Source organism: Microcebus murinus, chromosome 14, assembly GCF_040939455.1.
Source record: "Microcebus murinus isolate Inina chromosome 14, M.murinus_Inina_mat1.0, whole genome shotgun sequence".
NCBI lineage: Eukaryota > Metazoa > Chordata > Mammalia > Primates > Cheirogaleidae > Microcebus > Microcebus murinus.
Genome location: NC_134117.1, coordinates 58,388,977 through 58,401,137, shown reverse-complemented (window position 1 = coordinate 58,401,137; position 12,161 = coordinate 58,388,977). Strand labels below are relative to the sequence as shown.

Genomic DNA, 12,161 nt, shown 5'->3' with positions numbered 1-12,161 from the left:
TTCTGTCACCCATAGGGAAGTCGATTGGGACCTCATTTTCCTTCCCTGTAAAAATGAAGGACTTTACCTAAAATGAGGATCTTTAAATTGTCTCCCAACTGGAGAAATACTTTAAAAGACAAGTTTAATATTCTGTATATAAGCTTACTATAGGGAGTACAGCAAATAATACAGGTCCCTTATAGGAGAGTGTGAACACATTAGTGTTTAGGAAGTCAAGAGTAAGAACTGTTTCTGGCTTCATCTTTGGCTAGGACAAAAAAAAAATGTAACCTGAGAATAAAACCCAAAATTTGGACTGCTAAGATATAGCAGTTTATTTATTTACTTTTTGCAGGGGGAAGGAGGGGGGACAGAAATTGTTGGAGTAAGGAAATATTTATGATGGAGTTTTTGATCTCTCGTGTATATATAGTATGTTTCTGTTTGATTGCAATACAACATGTTTAGAGGTAAGAGCCAACCATATTAGTGAAGCTCATAAAAGGGAGCTAGTGAGCCCACCCTCAAACCTGAGATTCTTTCCTGTCTGTTCCTGCTTAGCCCTCAATACCCCCAATGCAAAAAAAAAAAAAATTAAAAAGCATTGACATCTGAGCAAAAGCATGCTGACTGTTTTCTTTCCAGGATTCACATCATGGAAACATCTATTGTCGGGTAACTTTTAATCTGTCAGCCTAATATTTCTTTGATGTGAAGAGGACTTTGCATGGTCCGGCCAGGTCTGGGTGGGGCCAGAGGCTCGAGGTGGAACAACAGAGCTTGTTACTGAGGATCCACTGAATGGTGCAGTTATTTCTCAGACTTGGACCAGCTTTTCCATTGACCGCTGACAGATCATGTGAGGGAAAAACTTGCCCCATATTTTTTCTCCTCTCCTTCCTTTCCCATCTCCTTCTCAAATGACAAGCCTCGTTTTGGCTGCTCTGGGAGCCCAGAGTGTGTTTTGCACAGGTTCCAGCGTGTCACACATCAGCGCGCCTGCTCACTCTCGTGAGTATGTGTGCAGCCTCCCTGGCCTGGGAGTCTCGCGCCTTAGCTTTGCAGACCTGTCACCTCCAGCGCAAATGTTGCCATGCTGCTTTCCCTACTGACTGCTTGCCTTCCCTGCAAACATGCAGGGAATCTGTCCTCTCGTGGTGGAAAGTTTAACTCCCCATAAAGCCTCCCTGGGCAGGTGTGCACATTGGTGCCAGATGCCCTCTTCTCAAAAGGACAAGTTGTCACCCCTTTCAGGATGTGGTTGTGTCCTCACCCTCAAAGAGGTAGCCCATACTGGGATTTTTTGGCTTGGTGCATGGTAGAAAGCAGCAATACACAACCCCACAATTTAGATCTTATCATGCATCTTGAGTATTTACCTTTGTCCTACATACTCTTCGTGTAAAGGAATGAATAAAAACTATCCTTTGCTCTAATTTATGATAAACAATGCTGGTAGAAGTAATCACCCCAAAAGAAAAATGACAGCAACTAATCCTGCACATAATGCAATTCATTATGGATGAAAAATGGACCAAAGATTTATATCTTGTTGGTACATTGAAAACCACACAAATTCATGGGGAGGAATGAGGCTTGGTGGAAATAATGAAAACAAAATAAAATTGAAAGGAACTAACGCTATACATAATAAAATTTGTTGACTAAACTTTAACAGAAGATTTCAGTCTTTCTGTCACCATTTAGATCTGCAAAATTTTCCTCAAGGAAATGGCACTTTGTAAAAACAAATGACTCTTATGCAGATTTAGAAGATGCAATCAGTAAATTTGATGTTTGGCAAAAGCTGATTGAGGAACTTAGCCTTGTTTTAAAAACTGCATGAAAAAGAATAGATCCCATTGAAAATAAATTTATTAACATAGGAATGAAAATATTAAAAATAGAAGTGGTTTAACTTTCCATTTAAAAATGGATTAAGGAATTAAATTGGCTAAATGGAGTTTGCTGTGAATAATTAATGCTTTCTCAAAGAAAAGTTACGAGGCTAGTTTACATGTTTATAAGCCTTGAACACAAAGCATCCCTGAGATGAAAATGGCAGAATTCACCATTGCATTGTCGGCCACTGCAAAATATCAGAGTCAGCAAAGCGGGATGGGACTACCTCTTGTGGGGTTGTTTTGCATGGTACAGGAAAAATAAGAAGAAAGCATGGTTTGAGGTGGTCACTGTAGTATTTAGCAAGTACAATGTGCAATGACCCTTTCCCCCATGGCAAAGATGACAAGAGCCTACCAAATGTTGCAGGGCTTAGCAAACACTACGACAGCCTTGGTACCCCATTCCAACCCAAGATGTAGACGATAAACGCAGAGACACTTGGACAAAGTCATGCTCAGCTAGTTTAGGGAGGAAGTCTCACTTTTTCTTTGCTGTCTCCACCCTCCCCTGGGTCAGGGGGAGAGCATTTCCTCATTTTATCTCCAAGCTGAGGCTTCTCAGATGGGCAAAGGAAGGGGAAATATGTCCAGCGTGGAGGAAGATCTTTGTCCTCTTCCTACAAAAATCACTCCCACGCAACTCCTTCCTGTAAGACCTTTTAAAGTCTCTCTTCTTTTCATTTTGTCTCAGTGTTTAAGTGGCTTACGCTGAAGGAGGAGGATGTGCTAGGAGCCTGTAATTTTGCAGGCTCTGCTAAATCCTGTGTGATATCCACAGCAGAGCTGATAGCACATCACAACGGGCTGACCTCGGGGTATTGCTCCAGCCACTTCTCAAGATCATAAAACATGGGTGTTTATTCCTTCCCAGTTCCCAGTTTATTCACGGCCTGCACATAACAAAGACCAAGGAATGTGCTTTCTGGGGAATGTCCTTTTCCAGTGTATGATGTTTACAGCTCTTTAGGTCCAACGATAATGTTCCCTTCACTTCTCTCTTTCCAACCAGATACTGTGATTGCTTTGTTTTTGTGGGGAAAAAGTGTTCAGCATAAAAACAACAATAGAATTTAAAAATTGAGGCCATTGCCCTCTGTTTCTCTATTCCCTGTTTTAATAAGGCAAATATTTAATCAGTATATTTTTTAAAAAAAGCTTTTTAAACATCCGAAGTCATACCAGACATTAAGATATGAGTGTTCAACAATTGAAATGCCTAACTTTGTGGATTCTGTTTAAATTTTATATACATAATAATCTTTTTTAATTTTTTTTTATTTCAGCGTATTACAGGGGTACAAATGTTTAGGTTATGTATATTGCCCTTGACCCACCTGAGGCTGAGCTTCAAGCATGTCCATCCCCCAGATGGTACGATACATCATAATCTTAACGGTATTAATTTATTCAACAAATATTAATTACTTCCTCTGTACCAAGTCCAGATGCCCCCCAACTTAGGATGGTTTGACCTATAATTTTCTGACTTTACAATGGTGCTAAATGGATACATTCAGTAGAAACTGTATCCCATTTTAAATCTAGGGACTTAAGACTTAGCATAGTTTCAATTTGTAATGTATTTTTGACATGTGACATTTTCAACTCAGCGTGGGTTTATTGGGAGTTAGCCCCACCATTCAGTTGAGGAGCTTCTATACTGTTTCATGCAGTGAAGATACTAGGTGTTAGATATTGGGAAGGAGGGAGAGTATTACAGAGGTTGACATGTTTATGGTCATCTAGAGTCCCATAGAAACATTGTTCTGGAGCCCTCTTCAATGTGCCCGAAGGACTCTCCTCATACCCTTTTCCTCTCTGTCACTGGGCCCATCCACCTCTTCATAACACTATCATCACTTTTTGCAGAGGCCATGAGGGGTCTAGTTCCTTCCTTTCCTCATACAGGTTAGAGAACAGTCGTTCTGTGAGGAACCCTCCGTCCCTTGCCCGTGTCCCAGGGCTAATTGCAAGAGTGATCTCCATGGGACCGAGATCTGTTTGTCGTGATAACAGCATTTAGCATAATGATCACTAAAATGATGATTACCAGAACTAACAATCATGATAATTAATACTTTAATTTCTCTATTTTACAAACACAAATGTATTGGTCCAACTTGCACTCTAATATCAAATATATGTTTATATTCGAACATACACATTCTTTTTTTTTTTCCCCCACTGCTAAAATATTCATGGCAGACCACTTGCCCTGAGCTGAGGGTTAGCCTTAGTTCTGTTGAATATGGAATTATGAAACTGGGGCTTATGTCAAAGCCAGTGGGATGCAGGCTAGTGAGTGGTCAGCACTTCTAGCTGTATGAGATATAGGTTGCAGGAAGATGAGGGGAAGCCCTTTCCTTGGGGATTTTGGGCTCCTCCAGAGCCTCTCTTCTGTCCAGGCTGTAATACGGGGATATGGGTTGGATGGGTTTCAAGAGCTGACTTAGTCTAAATCAATTTTTTTATTGAGTGAATATTGGATTTGCTTTCTATATCAGGTAGTATTGAACCTGATGTCCTTATTTTCATAAGGGAAACATTTGAAAACACTAAATCATTTATTTCAGAATTAACATGGACCTCTGAGATTATCTGGCTCTTTGCCCTCATTTTACAAATGGGGAAAAATCAGCCCAGTGAGGGAAAGGGATGTGTATGTGGTCACATGACCGTTAAGGACAAGGCTGGATTTAAATGCAAGTCTTCCCCCACCTCCCCTTACTACAGAGACAGTTGAGCTGCAGCTGCAAGCGCGAAGCCATCCGGGAGATCAGGGAACCTTGGAGACTGTGCTACACTCAGACACACGGGTGTGCAAGAACTCCCTTCCCCGCACACTCAGGGCTGTCCCCCCAGCAAAGTCTCTGATACTGGCCCTGCCGTCTCAGCCTTGCATGTAAGAAGAGAGGCTGGTTCCCACTCCCTCAGGCAGCCCCAGGATCATAACTTCACCTGCATAATTAGAACATCCAGTCCAGAGGGGGGAGGCATTGAAAAGATAAAGGACCTCTTTAAAACAGATTCTTCCCCATACATTTTTTTTCATAATTATAGCTTTAAGAGCTTATGGTGATGGGAAAGCTGGCTACTTAAGAAAAATTAGGAGCCTCATTTGGCAGGAGACGATTCCCCAGGGGACAGCACACTGTCATTTATCAGGGCCCCCAAAAAGAAACCCCACACAGACAGCTGCACGTCGGCCTGATGCATGGCAAGGCGGCTTCCCTTCTCGTGGCCGAGGCCAGATATTTTAATTAAAAACACTGCATACACCATTAAACGTGTTGTTCCCCCTCCATTTCCGAGACGTTGTAGTTTGGGGAGATACAAACAAATGAATCCATTGCAGATGTGCAGGGAAACCGTCGCCTACTGAGTCACAACCAGCAGGCTCCCAGATCCCAGCCTCAGAGCGCCTCCCCGTCAGAAACGTTCTTTGCGAGCAAACTGTTCCCTCTGTAATTTTCACAGTTTATGGCAGTTGCCACGGCGGGAGGAGGGAGGGCTGTGGGGAGGGCGAGGGAGACAGGCACACAATGCCACCTCCCTTTCTTTATGAGCAGAGCCTCTTATTTTACAAATAACCTTCATGACAAATAAAGTCCCATGGCCACACATAGGACTGTGCTGGTTTTGGTGTGTGTGTTTTGTCCTTGCTAATGTTTGTTTATTTTTGAACACAAAAGTCACACGTGAGGAGTGGTGGCATCCCAACCCTGAGCTCTGATGGGAGACTCACAGAGGCAATGCTTGCTTACTCTAAGCCGTGGTAGACGATTCGAGTTGGAAGATTTTAGCGGATTCTAGCTGGCCCTAGCCAGAGCACTTTTTGTCCACAGGCGAGCACCCCAGCTGGAATTCATTTCGGCTACCAGGCCATCCCCGCGTCTTCTCGGAGCAGCCCATGCACCGAGCGCCTTCCCTCGGAGGATTTTACTCAAGATGACAGCCCCCGACACGCTGGCATCCCAGTCACCTCAAGTAGCCGAGACATCAGTGGGGGCCAGTGTGCTCCTGCCGCAGTGTCCAGATTTAGATTGACTGAGGTCATCCTTGGGCCCCTCGGCCCCACCGCCCCCACAGAACGAGGCTGCCAGGACCTCCGCAGCCGCAGCGAGTCCTGTAACGATGTCTGGGGAGACACGTTCTGCAGGAGCAGGCAGAGGAGACCCCAAGTGACGGGGAGTGATGTCAGCTTTCGTTAGAGCGGCAGACAGCGTTGGAAGATCCTTGGCATAATATGGCGCTGGTATCTCTGTCAGCATCTCTGTTTCCTGTCACCGCACACAATCCGGGGCCTGTCTGCGGTCCTGACGGTGTCTTTTCAGATCAGGTTATTGCCAGCACAGAGACTAGCTCAGCGCCTCACCACACAGCCCCTTTGTTTGAAGTCTGCCCCTTTGTCATTAATGCACTTGATGTCTATTTAAATCTGACAGTGAATGCGGTATCTGTTTTCCCGTCAAGAGATCATTGACAATATTAATACCTCATGTCCTTGCCTCATTTTCCAAGCGCTGACACCTAGCCGCGGTCTCCCTGCATTCATCAAACAGCCTTCTCTCACCAGGATGTCTATAAACATTCTTGCTTCCAGGCCCAGAGAAACAGGGTAGGCTTTTAAAAAGGACTTTTATCAATGCCAACCAGAAGGAAGGCCTGGGAGTGTGGCTCAGAACACACCACAGCCCACGTTCCAGGAGCATCCAGGCTGTTTCCAGGCCGGCTCTGGCCGTCCAAATTGCATCTAGGTGAGATCTGGAGTCAAAGTTTACCATGGAGAGAGAGGACGGAGCAAAGAAATCAAATCCCTGAGTGCAATGGAGAGTTTACTGGAGAGAGTCCACCCTTGGGGGGGTGTGTGTGTGTGTGTGTATGTGTGTGTGTGTGTGTGTATGTATCTGCCTCTCATTCTTTGACTCAAGGGAAAGACTGTGTTCTTTATGCTATATGACAACTCTATCCGTTTCTTTTTATTAAAAGCCATGCTGTCCTGGTGCCGTAGAAAGAAATTAGCATCCCTCAGCCCCATCCTTCCAGATTCTTGAGCGAGCGTTTGTTCAAATCAGTTATGTTTAAGGAAGCCCCCTGTGCATATCCTGTCACAGCTGAGGCACCCTCACCCAGGCCTACAGCGGATACTGTTCCTGGGGCAGAGCCTCACCGGCCACACCCACAGACCACCAGGATCCTGGCAATGGTGACAATATTAATACAACCCTTGTTGCCACATAATTCAGCACAATAAAGGAAACAGCTCAGTGCCAACAACCAGAAGAATAATTTAGACCCCAAGAAGGGTCTCAGTGAGGTTTCATCCAAGCTCAATGTTTCCAGGCACTAGACCAATACTGAAAACCAGGGATTGGGGACCGGGGGCCAAGGAGAAAAAATGACCAGGGAGGAGGAATGGTCCACAGTAAACATGCTCATAGGAACATGACAGGAAATAGAAGTAATGAGAGTGAGCCCAAGGCCAGTTTTGAGGTCATGGAACGATGTCACCCTCTCCTTATTGGCAACTCGAAGATATTCTACAACCCCAGCAGTTTCCAACTTTGTTCCAAGCCATCCAAACCAGAGAGTATCTGCCCTTCCCTTAAAAGTTTCTAAGAGTCATTATAATCCTTATTTAAGAGCAAAGTTAAAGTTTTGTAGTGGATAAACTTCTCTTTTATAGTTGCAAAAAATATTTACTACTTAGAACTTCTGATGTGAAGAACCTGGCTAATTTCAAGTGCTAATTTATCCAAAATTAACAAAAAATGGGGTTTGTTGGTTCCACACTATCAAACTGATAGAAAAGAATAATCATGCATCTAGGTTGCTATTTTCAAAAACAGATTTGAGGCTCTTGAATTTATGAATATGGACATTTCCTTTCTTTGTTTTTGCTATTGGTGTACACTTTAGAGACTCAAGTCCTATTAGTACTAAGACAACTCTGCAACTGAATTTAAGGCTGGTTTTTCTAAAATTAGAAGCAAAAAAAACAAGGTGGCAAAAAGCAACTGATTTTTTTTTCTTAATAATCCTACAGAGCTTTCACAATAACTATGGCAGGTGATTTCTTATGGGTATTTATAATAGAATAAATAATGAGTTGATTAAAAAGTTCGACCCTATTCTAGGTGCATTTTTCATAGTTAAGTCTCCTACAATCTCCTTGAAGGAGAGGAGAGCTTTATATGTAGCCACAGAATTACTTAAAATAAAACCAAAGAGGAAAATCAAATGCGTTGCAACCTGAGAAGAGAGTTCAGGATGCCCTACGAGAAGCTATTTAATGTTGGAGGCTCCTATTTCTTTCCATGTGGTATTTTGTCAATACCACCTCTCTTCCTTAATCATCCGCTATGCGCTTGATGCCTCCCAGGATTTGGAAGATTCTCTCTGGAAGTTAGCAATATTGATTCATAAATAAAGGACTTCAAAATAGTCACTCTCTGGGAAGATTGTTTTACCTCTTTTGCTTGGGGCTGGGTCCATCTTTAAACTGTTAGTTTTCTTAGAAACTCTACTAAGGGAATCTGGGGTGAGGAAAGGCTTCTTCTGCTATATTCTGGGAGTAATTGGGCAAATTAGAAACGTCCCTAAAATGTGGAAGAGAAGTCATGCAGAAAACAGTATGTTCCTAGGAACTTGTACTTGGCAGTGACATTTGATTTGAATGTCAACTTTGAGGACAAGAAGGGAAGGTGGGGTCTTTCCCTTCTGGGGCTTAATTCATTTTCAGCTGCCCTTTGGATCTTCGATTGCATTGCATGTCTGTTTTGTAGCACCTGTGTTTTCCTGCTGTACAAATTGTGTCACCTGTAATGATGTGTTTCTTTTTATTTGCAGGTGTCCTGGGGAAGTGTCGCTACGTTTACTATGGGAAAAACTCGGAGGGCAACAGGTTTATCCGAGATGACCAGCTCTGAAGCCAAGTTCTGTATGCCTTAGCCTATTTCATGAAAATAAAAGAAAAAGGGAAATAAAAAATAAAAAATAAAAAAAGGAAAAAAAATAATGGCCACATTGCATCTCTTTGGGAAGGCTACTATGACTTCAGCTTTTGGTACCTTCTGCTGACTTTGCCAGGCCTGTCAAGATCATCCTTCTGCCTTCGAGTGAGTGGTCACATAGAGATTGACATGATTGCCCTTAAGCAGGTCTCATCCACCAGGGTGACAGACAGCAGCGGCAAAGCACCAGGCTGACAGCATGAACACCATGATAGATTGCCTGGTCCCTGCACTGCTCACAGGGGAGCAGAGGTCACACCTGGGGCCTCCCTGGGCATGCTCAGTGGCCGCAGACAAGTGAGAGAGACTGTCTTCAGCTTGCCTATCTGCGATCCCTCCGATATCATTGTGTTGTAGGCTTATTTTTAGTGAAATAGTCACAGGTTAGAGGAAGACCACTCTCCCTTATTCTCCTTCAATCTGAACATTTTATTTTTCTTAAAATAGACTTAATTTTTATTGGTTATACATTAATACAAAGTACAGATGTGCCAAATTTTTTTAAACCTCACCTCTATTTTTTTTAAAAATTTTTTTTAATTTCACGATATTGTAGGGACATAAATGTTTTTGGTTTCGTGTATCAACTTTGTCATGCTTGAATCAGGATTATAAGTGTGCTCATCACCCAGATAGTATTCATTCATTGTACCTGTTAGGTAGGTTTTCACCCATCCTTTCCTCCCCCTGCCCCTCTGAATCTTTTATATTCTACATATATACATGGTTTCACCTTCTGCCCACCTCTAGTCTTTAACACCATCTTTATCACATGTGATGCATTTCAGTTTGCAGGTTTTTTGGAAAACAGAGGGTCTAACTTCTCAGCCGGGTTGTACTTTGATGGCTGGCTTCATGTTGTTACAATCCCTGTATTGGAATAAATAGCTTTTCCTAAACTCTTGACTACAAAAGCACAGACCTTATCGTGTTCCATTCATTTCTAAATCCACTTCTTGCCCCCAAATACAATGCAGCATGAAGTACATCTCCTAGCATGTGGGTTTGGTTGCACCAGAGACTCTTATTTATTTATTTATTTTTAACTATACGCACTTGCAGCTATGCATAAGGTCACATATTTGTGCTTGGTGCTGGTTTGCTCCCTTGGGTGCTATTTAGAGGTAGTGAGGTGATGAAAGGTAAGGCGTTGGGTCAGGGTATTAGAAAGCAAAATGAAGTCTATAGAAATAGTTTGCCTATTTCTATAGTTTCTATTTGTATACAAACCTTTTGGGTTTTGCCTCTTTCTTGGGACCCCTCAGAAATTCAATCTGTATCTTGTGAGATGGTGCTATGTCTTTATGTATTCTTGGCCATGTTCTAGCACCAGCATCACAAGGAAAATGAGTGTGATCATGCTAGTTGGGTACTATAATTTCATTTTACCTACTGGTGCACCAGTCAGATCACTCTAGAAGTTACTTGAAAGGCCAATTCTCTTGACACAATAGCATTTATTTTTTTGCTGCTTCTATTTAGACCAGGTGTTCACTGTTCTCCCAATATTAGGTCAGTGTAATGATAGCAAAGCCTGAAAGAGAATCCTTCCAAATTACAGGACCAAGTGACTAGGGAGTTGCTATTGTAAAAGTCTTTGGGGTCTCGGGATCCCTGAGCTGCCCGAGAAGAACCTACTTTCTCAGCTCTAGTCCGTTTACATAGCCTCTGGCCTACTGAGTCAACACTGGCCTTGAATGACATGTATTGAGGCTGGCAGTAGTCCTGCTTGTAGCTTATGCAACCTTCGCTAATCAGTTATTTAGACAAGTTAACATTAAAATGTTCAAGACTGTTAATAATTAGAGAATGTTGAATGTGTGCCTTCATTGTTCCAATCTATTAATCACTGGAGTTGAGTACCTTTTCTCTGTTAGATCTACAAAACAGCACTGGGACAATGCTTTAAATTAGCTGCATTAGGTCCCACCCTGGGTCTTTGTTTGGAAGCATCAACACATGTTTTCTCCATGGCATGTTATGGGCATTCCGAGTTCCGTGCGAGGGCAGCTAGACTAGTCTGATGTCATATCCAATCTAGCGGCACATATATCTTTGTCTTTATAAAAGGCTTTAACCCTGCCTCAAACAATAAAAAAGCACTTGTGAACTGACCACAGAATTTTTCCATCTTTATTTTTCTTACTTGTTTACTTTTCTTAATGTCAGAACCATTTGTATCATGCGCAAGAATGTCTCCCTCAATGCGAGCTTTGGAGGCAAAAAATATTTTTGGAGTGAGTTATTGACCACATTGTTTCCCTCTCTTTGGGTTGTTTATTTTCTTCCAAAATGGTGTAATAGCTTTAATTAAGATTAGCTCTAATTATAATTTACGTAAAGGCCAGCACTATGGCATATTCATCTTATTGATAGAATTACAGTGAGTTTTGTTTCTCTTAAGAAGGGATAACGATAATGCGTTCATGTTGGGTTGCTTACAGTTCCACTGTTTGTTAAGCAAGATTTGCTACGCTTGAGCTAGACCTTGGTCTGAGTTGCCAGAGGAGGAAGCCATGTTGCATGTTTATCTTAGATCTGTAGGAATTTCCCAAATCTTGTTTTTCAAAGTAGAGAATTAGAAAGTAATAAATTCAATCAAAGCCCAGACATGTCTCTCATGCCCCCTCTGCCCTTTGTTTTTTCTTCCTCCTATCCTATTCCACTGAGCTTGTTCTTTGGGGATCATGGTGCCTGACATCCCTGTCTCCCCTGCCCCCTAGACCCTGATCTGGTGGTGAGACTTCTACAACACAAGGCCACCCTGCAGTTCTCTGTTGCCTCAGCAGTGTCAGGGCGACTGTCTCTTTCCTAAGTAACATAATTTTATAGAACAATTTGTTCCTTGGGGAATAATGTTTTAGATTGTGGGGAATCCTATTAAAAGTACAACTATTGCAATCATTTGCTTTTACTTTTACCAGCCTTGCTCATAAACCCTCCATCTGTTTGTTGCTTTAAATAGAAGCACATTATAAGAGATTATCACTTGATCAGGCTGCATGTCTGAGTGTTGTGTGTTTTCACATATTCATGTATACTAAGGAATAAAAGAAAGCAAACCACAGACTATAGATGAAAGGATTTTTCATTTGTGTGTGTGTGTGTGTGTGTGTGTGTGTGTGTTTCCAGCAGAGAGGTATCTTGCACATTTTCAAGGGAAAATGTCTTTCTTGCTGTGTGTAAGAAATAACCTGGCTGTCTTTCTTTTCTTTGTTAATATGCAGATCAAAAACAATCCACAGGGCTCTTTTCATCAAAA

At 42.3% G+C, this 12,161-nt stretch overlaps 1 protein-coding gene across 1 annotated transcript in view; it reads left to right on the top strand.

Moving 5' to 3' along the window:
• LRMDA (leucine rich melanocyte differentiation associated) overlaps nucleotides 1–8,904 on the top strand; it is a 1,003,464-nt gene extending 994,560 nt beyond the window's left edge. The window contains exon 7 of the mRNA XM_076010120.1: nucleotides 8,736–8,904. Within this exon, the coding sequence (XP_075866235.1) occupies nucleotides 8,736–8,815 (80 nt within the window). The 3' untranslated portion in view covers nucleotides 8,816–8,904. The remainder of the gene's footprint in view (nucleotides 1–8,735) is intronic.
• The last annotated feature ends 3,257 nt before the right edge of the window (nucleotides 8,905–12,161 follow it).